Source organism: Orycteropus afer, unplaced genomic scaffold (genome assembly GCF_000298275.1).
Source record: "Orycteropus afer afer isolate SDZICR_OR568_19922 unplaced genomic scaffold, OryAfe1.0 scaffold00527, whole genome shotgun sequence".
Lineage (NCBI taxonomy): Eukaryota > Metazoa > Chordata > Mammalia > Tubulidentata > Orycteropodidae > Orycteropus > Orycteropus afer.
The window spans coordinates 1,682,429-1,691,526 of NW_006922114.1; the positions used below are offsets into that span (position 1 = coordinate 1,682,429).

Here is a 9,098-nt window from a genome sequence, read left to right on the forward strand (position 1 = left end):
CTCTGCTCCCACTGTGACACGCAGGAAAGCACGGGGGACAATGACAGGGGGCTGGGGTGTCAGGAGGGCGGGCGCTCACGGGACACGTGGACACACTGCTCTCACAGGACATGGGGACACGCTCTGCTCCCACTGTGACACACAGGAAAGCACGGGGGACGATGACAGGGGGCTGGGGTGTCAGGAGGGCGGGCACTCACGGGACACGCTCTGCTCTCACTGTGACATGCAGGAAAGCATGGAGGACAGTGACACGGGGCCGGGGTGTCAGGAGGGCGGGCACTCACGGGACACGCGGACACGCTCTGCTCCCACTGGGTCATGCTCAGACTGTCCTCCAGGCTCGTACACTTCTTCATCGTCACGTCCCAGCCGCAATACGGGTCCTGGGCCCCGAGGCAGGCGCTGTAAACACACCCCACCCTGGGTCAGGAGGAAGCAGCTCTCCCCGGCCCACCCCTGCATTCACATGCACAGGTGGTGATGGATAGACCGTTTGTACATAGCTCCTTCTATCTGAAGGAGCCCTGGTAGCCAAAGGGTGGTGGTTCAAACCCACCCAGTGGCTCCAGGGAAGAAAAGACCCAGTAATCTGTTCCCATAAAAATCAGAGCCTCAGAAGCCCCCCAGGGCAATTCTCCTTAGTCCTACAGGGTCACTGTGAGTCCAAATTGACTCGACTCTGTTCAACAACAACTGGTAGTTCCCATTATCTAACTTTTGAAGTTTTGTAAAGTCTTCCTGCCTCTTGTAAGTTTCCAAGGTGTTAAACATGGCAGCAAAATTTAACAGCCATTTGGACTCTCTTGGATATGGCAGTGACCTCCAGTTACTGCCTTTTAAATGAACAGACACCTTCATACAAATGGTCCCTTTATTCTACTGAATTGTTTTCTCAGGGAAATTCCAAGCAGTAGCCTCCGGATCTTGAAGCATGGGTCTGTCCATGGCGGGGACTCTCTGTGGCCATACTCCTCTCCCATAGGACTGAGCCTCCCACGTCAGCCTGTGTACCATGGCCACGCCCAACAGCTGTGCAGACTGGACCCCAGGAGACAGCACGTGAACCAGCCCTCACAGGAAGAAACGAGGGGCGGTGACCTCCCAATAACCTTCCTCTGACCAAGTGAGCAGACCAGACACACACTGACTTTCACATCAGCCTTAGGTGTCAAAGGCTTTCAAGGTGAGAGCTTTAACGATCACTCGTTGTTGTTGTGGCCGGCAGGTGCTGTTGAGTCGGCTCTGACTCACCGTCGCCCTGTGAATGGCCGACAGACACACCGCGGCCCGGTCCTGCATCGGCCTCACAAGCCTTGCTGTGCCTGAGCCCATGGCCGCAGCCACCGCGTCTACCCAGCTTGTTGAGGGTCTGCCTTTTGTTTGCCGCCTCTCTAATTTCTCAAGCATGGTATCCTTCTCCAGGGACAGACCACTCCTGACAACATATTCACAGTATGTGAGATGAGGCCTGGCCAGCCTCCCTTCCAAGGAGCACCCCAGTTGTACTCTTCCCAGACACATTTCTTTGTTCTTCTGGTAGCCTATGGTATAGTCAATATTCTTCACCAACAGCACAATTCAAAGGCATCAAGTCCCCTCCTTGGGTGTCCGAGGTGGTATCACTATGGAAGCAGATCGCCCAACTTCCTTCTGAGCTCCTCTGCAGCTTCCTTGTCCGCTGTCCAGCTTTCACACGCGTGTGAGGCCATGAAAAGACCATGGCTTGGGTCAGGCCCACCTTAGTCCTCAAAGTCATGTCTTTGCTTCGTAACACTCCAAACAAGTCTTTTGCAGCAGGTCTGCCCAGTGCAACACGACGCCTCATTTCCTCACTGCTGCTTCTCGGGGGTGTTGACTGTGGGTCCAAGCAAAATAAAATCCTTGACAACTTCAGTTTTTCTCCACTTACTGTGATGTTGTTTGTTGGTCTGGTTACGAGGATTTTTGTTTTCTTTACATTGAGGTATAATCCATACTGCAGGCTGTACTCTTTGATCTTCATCAGTAAGTACTTCAAGTTCTCTTCATTTTTAGCAAGCAAGGTTGTGTCGCCCGCATATCCCAGGTTGTTAATGATTCTTCCTCCAATCCTGATGCCACACTCTTCATCATGGAGTCCAGCTTCTGGGATTACTTCCTCAGCACATAGATTGAGTAAATATGGTGAAAGGACCCAACCCCGATGCACTCCCTTCCTGGTTCTCAACCATGCAGCATCCCTTGTTCTGTTCCAGTGACTGCCTCCTGGTCTATGGCCAGGTTCCTCATGAGCACAATGGAGTGCTCTGGAATTCCCATCCTTCTCAATGTTATCCATAATTTGTTTTATCCACACAGTCGAATGGCTTTGCATAATTAATAGTTAAGAAGTAGACTATCATAACTGCTCGGATGTTCTTGTCACCCCACTATTGTGTGTAGTTATCTTAACCATGGTAGTTGCTATGAGAACAGATATACACACAAGAACCTAACTGGACACTGCAGACACAACTGAGGAGTGAGGCTTTGCTTACTTAAACAGCTTCCCTAAAATGTGCGAAGGCCACGTTTCCTGCACGGCATTTATTCCCATCATCACAGTGGTAGTGGTAGCTCTCAGGTTACCTGTTTGGGAATTATAATTGCCCTACTTCCAGAAGAACGAACAAATGAGCCTCAGAAGAAAGAAGCCAGATGAGCTTTCAAATGAGGATGGTGAGATTTTGTCTGGCTTATTTTGGACACATCATCAGGAAAGAGATTTGTGTGTTCTTCTGGTGGTCCATGGTGTATTCACTATTCTTCACCAACACCGTAATACAAATGCACCGATTCTTCTTCATTTACTGTATCCATTTTTGAAACATCTCAATTGGTAGTCAGTCAATTCCTCGTGCCTTGTTTTTCACCAATGCCTTCAGTGCAGCTTGGACTGTTTCCTTCAATACAATCGTGTTTCTTGATCATACACTAGCTCCTTAGACATACTCTGGACATGTTATCAGGAAAGACCACTCCCTGGAGAAGGACATCATGCTTGGTAAAGCAGAGGATTAGGGAAAAAGAGGAAGACTCTCACTGAGATAGAATGACTGCGTGGCTGCAACAGTGGGCTCAAGTGTGGCAGTGACTGTGAAGATGGAGCAGGCCCAGGCAGGGCTTTATTCTGCTGTACACGGGGCTGCTGTGGGTTGGACCTCACTTGGCAGCACCTAACAACAAAGAACATCAGGAAAGACCAATCCCTGGAAGAGGATATCATGTTTGGCAAAATAGAGGGTTACTGAAAACGAGGGAAGCCGTCAGTAAGATGGATCAGCACCAATAGGAACAGCAATGGACTCCAACACACCAAGGACTGAAGACCGCCTGGGACCAGGCAGTGTCTCACAGAGGAGGCTGCCACGGGTTGAAGCTCACTCAACAGCCACTTACAACAACAATGGGGCGATTCTCAAGATGGTCTGACATGCCTCATTCCCAAGCACAGGGACTACATACTTGAGAATTGATTCTTTGACTTTAAGAGCTGCCTCAACAACATCAGCATCCTGGAAACATGGCTGAAAACTACTCCAAGTAGACAGTGACACTCCCGAGGGGTGTGCTCAGAGAAGTCTTGGAGTGCTTCCGCTCCTAAATCCAACTGGAACACAGACTTTCTTGGGTTTCCTCTTCTGCAAAACCGGAGCAACAATCCCAAAGTCACAGGGCTGTCTGGAGATTAGATTATATCATACATTACCTAAGGAGAATCACTTTGCTACCATGGGCGGAGATGACCGCACACAACAGCAGTGTGACCAGAAACCTTGTGTGGTCACGTTCCCTTGAAGACTAAGGTGCGCCCAACCCAAGCCACGGTATTTTCAGTTGCCTTGTATGCATGCAAAAGCTGGACAGTGAATAAAGTAGACTCAAGAATAACTGATGCCTTTAAATTATGGTGCTGGCAAAGAATATTAAACACACGATGGGCTACCCAAAGAACGAACAAGTCAGTTTCGGAAGAAGCACAGCCAGAATGCGCCTTAGAAACAAAGATGATAAGGCTTTATCTCGCACACTTTGGACGCTTTGTCAGGAGGAACCAGTCCCTGGAGAAGGGCATCATGCTTGGCACAGTAGAGGGTCAGCGCAAACGAGGAAGACCGTCCACAAGACGGACTGACACACTGGCGGCAACGGTGGAGTCAAGCAGAGCAATGACTGTGAGGGTGACACGGGACCGGGCAGTGCATTGTCCTGCTGTACACGGGGCTGCTGAAGGCGAACTGCCTGACGGCACCTAACAACAACAACAACAATTAATCCTTAAAGATAAATGTAGGTTACTGTACGTTTTAGACTGCTGGAGAAATCTTGAACAATACAGAAAGTGCTAATACGGAGTCCACAGGCTGTTTGTTTAATAAAGCAATGTGAGACACATGACGTCTGGTGTGCAACGCATTTCAGCCGCACGTTCCGATCAATTAGGAAACCCCGCTTTGATTTGTGTGCCAGGTGCAGGAGCACGAGCTGGGGACACAGGGAGAACACAATGAGCTCGGAGTCTGGGGAGGGCGGAGGGACGCCTTCATGGCCACTACTTAGTCACACAGCAAGCAGAAGACACACTGGCTGCCATGGACTCCACTCTGCCTCATGGCAGCCATGTGTGTCACAGCACAACTGGGGGCTGGAGGATTTTCAACGGCCGATTTTCAGAAATAGCTCACTGGGTCTTTCTTCAAGGTGCATCTGGATGGACTTGAACCTCCAACGTGCTAGTTAGGAGCTGAGAATGTTAACTGTTTGCACCACCCAGGGACTCCAGCTATACAGTATAGCAAGAGATGAGTAAGAAAGAAGCCCAACCAAGCAGTGCTACAGGAATTGGAGGAGAGAGAAGTGACCAGGAAGGGGTCCCAGGAAGAGGTGAGGTCTTAGGTGGCTTTCTAGGAAGGGTGGGGTTCTCTAAGTGAGTAGAACGTTCCTGGCTGTGATGACCCCAGGAAGGATGGCATGAAGGTCATGTGAACATTCCAGGATCAGTGGCAAAGAGCAGAGCCACTTGGCTGGTTTCAACAAAGTGTGATGATGTGAATGGAATGTTGAGGTGTCCCTTAAGTGAGAGAAACGTGGCCATGGGTGTGTACGAGGTGAACATTAGGAAAACCCACCACAAGTTCCATTTGTAACTCCAAGAAGCACTGAGGTGCAGCCCCAATTGTAATAATGTGATTTCAAGCTGGGATGCACACCAACTCAAGGCGGGATCTCGACTAAATGACGGCTGTTTATCCTCAGCCTGCAGGCCTCACTGACAGCATTCAATAATTCACGTTATGTGCCATAATGTGCAGATGACGACATTGTAATATATTGAAATGCACTCACGATGGCTTATCACAAAGTGACATTGATTTTAAATACAGTGGTCATTTTTCACATTTCAATTTGTTTTTAATACGAAGTTTGAATAACTGATGTATACTGCAAGTCATACCAAGCAAATGGTTTTTAGTTAAAATCTTAGTAGGAGGGTATTATCCTCAAGTTTTTCTGAAAAAATCTGTTTTAAAACTGAACAAGATGGATATACATTTTACAGTGAAGCACTGTGGGGAAAATTAATAGGAAAAAAGGGGGCAAAGATAGCACGTAGTTGAAGAAAGCAGACCACGTGTGTGTACTGGTGGTTTTGACTGACGCAGGGCTGAGTCTTGGTCTCTGATCCAGTGCAGACAGCCCCAGTCCTCACAGACACTCCTGTGTATCTCGGCTTTCCTAGGGATGCCAATCATCTGTCAGAATCCCAGTCATCTCGTCCTCAACTGTCTCTAGAACGAACATACAAGCTTTCTGGAGCGGCCAACTCTACCCTGAGATGAAACTCTCCAAGGAAGGTAACCTCAGCTTTGGTGAGTGTGTATTCAGGGGCCGGAACCAGGACACGGTGGGCACAGAGAGGACCCGTGGCCCAGCATGAGCCCCTCATGGATGAAGGTGAATGAAGCCATCATGCGAATCAAGACCACAGAAAGTCGTGCCCATGTGCAGAAAGGGGAAAGAGGACTCATTGGTCACATTGTTTAGGGAAGTGTCCTTGCTATTGGTGTCCTGTATTCTCTGTCCTATAAAATCGAACATTATAAATGCCCCCAAGTCTCCTCCCCTCCCCAGACAATCAAGGATACAAATGAAGAGACAGTCTTTGACCTGTATCATATGTCTTTGAGGGTCACTGTCTGTGAAAGGGATTCCGTGACAAAATCGCAGGATGGTGGTAAGAGTCAACAAATCAACAGCTTCACCTGACAAACACACAGGGCAAAAGGTCAAGGAATCCATTTTAATCCTTACACCATGCCTTAGAGAACTGTAACTTGAGAGTAAAGGTGAAATTATCTGGTTACATTATAGTTCACCCAAACTAACACTCTGCACACAGCTTAGTGGATGAGGCATCATGCTGAGGGGTCCTCCCTGGTGCAGAACCCACCCAGAGAAGAGCATCACCCATCCTAAGGCTGACCCTCAGGAAACAGGGCATGTGTGGTGTCTACCTGCATCTGGATCTCTGTTGGCCTCCCTAAGTCCTCCTGAGACTGTGGCAAAGGTTAGCCCTCAGCGCTCCTCACACTCAGCTGTGCTGGCCTCCACGCACAACTGAATCTCAGGTACTTCTTGTACAGTTAGACACAAGTTCGCTTGATACAGGCATGACTGAACATGCACTGATTAGATGGGACATGTGGACCTCACTCAGATACGTACACAACATGCTCCTGGCAGAGCCACAAGAACTGCCAGGGGACTCGCTTGTCCAGACAGACCAAAGCCCAGTGATGACGTACTGGAAGGAGAATTAGACCCAAGGGACCCTGTACACTGTAACCAACACTTGACCTCTCAGACAGTGAGAAGCTGTTTAAAGGCAGCAGGCACTTTCTCGACACATCTGTTTGCCTTCTGTGTGTCCAGAACCAATTGTTGTAGAGTTGACTCCAACTCGCGGTGACCTCCTGTGTGTTAGAGTTGAGCTATGCTCCCTAGCATGTTCAGAGCTGGGTTTTCAGTGGATCATCAAGCTTTTCTTCTGAGGCCCCCCTGGGTGAACCAAACGACAAACCTTCTGGTGAGCAGCTGAGCACATCAACTGCACCACAGGGGAGCTCCTTTCGTTTGTCCAGAGCCAGTGGCACACCCATGTGAAGTACGGAAAAGAAGGCAAAACACACATACAAAGGCAGCTTGGCTTTTTTCCTTCTTTTGTTTTTGACCTCCATCTGGGACAGAGGAGCATTCTGAAACCCAGCTTTCAACCAAGGGTGTGATGGATTAAGGCCACTCAACAGCAGTGCTGCTCAGGAGGCCATCCACGCAGGGACAGAGCAGCCATCTGGTCCTGGGTTCCCACTGCCAGCCAGACCCGTTTCACAATGTCTGCCCTCGCTCTCCCGGAACACGCTTGGATGGGACATTTGTGTGGGGAAGGGATCCAAAGGAGCTGAGTCACTTGCTCAGAAGTACCTATCAAGCCAGATCCCATCCAGGACCTGCTGAAAGGCAGAGCTCATGGCCCTTCTGGAGACGGGTTGTTTCTCAGACACACGCAATGGCTGTTTCCTTATGGCTCTTTCTGCTCCTGTGGACTCCAATGCCAGCAAATCATAGGGGAAGTGTTCTGGTTCCCTAGTGCCACTCTAACAGGAAATATACCACTAATGGGATGGCCTTAACACACAGGAGTTTATCCTTACAATTTGGAGGCTTTAATAAGTCCAAGTTCACAGTGCCAGGCTCTAGGGGCTGGGTGAAAGCCCCTCAACCTTGGGGTCCAGCTCTGCCTCCTGCTCCTGGCCCACTGGAGCTAGAGGTGTTTCTTCACTCAGACAGCTGCTGGCTGCTGAGGCTGAGAAACTCCAAGGTTGACAAGTAAAAAGGCACAGTCCCGATATTACCAATCCACGTGGCAGGCCATTAACTTAAGTCTATTGTAAGTCTCAAGGTCAGCAGAGCATAGCAGGCTGCTGAGCAACAACATGGCTACATGCAGGGTCCAAGCGTGCCACAGGCTAGAGACCATTTCAAAACTTCTGCTTCTATACAGGAAGCAGACCACATCCCTAAGGCAGCTACTCAGCTGCTCCCAGTAGATTCCACCATGGAGTTGATGACCAGTCTCATCATGGGGAATACTGCATCCAGCTGCCCAGCCACTCAGCCAGGCCCAGCCAAGTTGACACACAGACATAACCAGCACAGGAGGTAGGTGTCTGAACCAGTCCAAGGCACCACTGCTCGGGGCGACTCAGGCTTGGGAGTCTGAGACCAAGAACATGCTGGTGGCCTGAGCTTACCTGCATGTTCTTCACAGAGTTTCACTCCAAAGCTCCAAAGTGGGAGAAGTGGGGAACAGACACGAAACAGTGAATCTCGCCATTGCGGATTCTTCTGGTTCTGTTTTTCAACTGAAGTACAGAATCTGGATGACACCAATTCTGTGGCTTTACACAGGTGTCTGCTTAGAACACAGATTGCTTTTAAGGAACAGAAGCACACAGTCTTGGGAAACTGACTAGAAAGCTGAATCCAAAACTGTTGGTTGCCTGGCGTGTAGCTAAGAAAAGCTAAGAGGCTACACGAGAGGATATGGCCTCTGGAATACTTCAGTACAATTTCTTCTTAAAAGCTTATTTCCCACTGTAACAAAAATATGATTACAATAAAATATTTGGCAAAAGAAGAGAAGGATGGAACCATAATCCCAAACAGGTGCAGGGCAGGGTTGAGCCTTGCACAGGGTCGGTAAGAGGCAAAGCCGGAAACAAGGGAATTGGTCCCGTCACAAGATGGCGCCCATATGTTTTCTTCTCACTCAGTCTTCTTGGATCACGATTTGTAATGTTTACATCATTGCCAGAGGGGCATTTACCAGGGAACTGAGCACAGTTAAGCTTCTTTACTTCAGGAGGGAGACTCTTGGAGGCCCTGTGATCGGCCCTGGCGGTTTTGTGTTCATAATTTAGAATTAGTTTCCTTAGTGAGGACCTCTCTGAAACTGTGCAAGCCTCAGGTCCCACAGACCTACATCTGCCTCTGATTTTCACAGAACAAACAGTAAG

General features: G+C 49.1%; 1 protein-coding gene across 1 annotated transcript in view; it reads right to left on the bottom strand.

The window, feature by feature from the left end:
* The window catches only part of SEMA5A (semaphorin 5A), a 233,930-nt gene that overhangs the window by 84,216 nt on the left and 140,616 nt on the right, over window positions 1–9,098 (bottom strand). Inside the window, exon 8 of the mRNA XM_007955665.1 lies at window positions 288–405. Coding sequence (XP_007953856.1) covers window positions 288–405 — 118 coding nt within the window. The remainder of the gene's footprint in view (window positions 1–287; window positions 406–9,098) is intronic.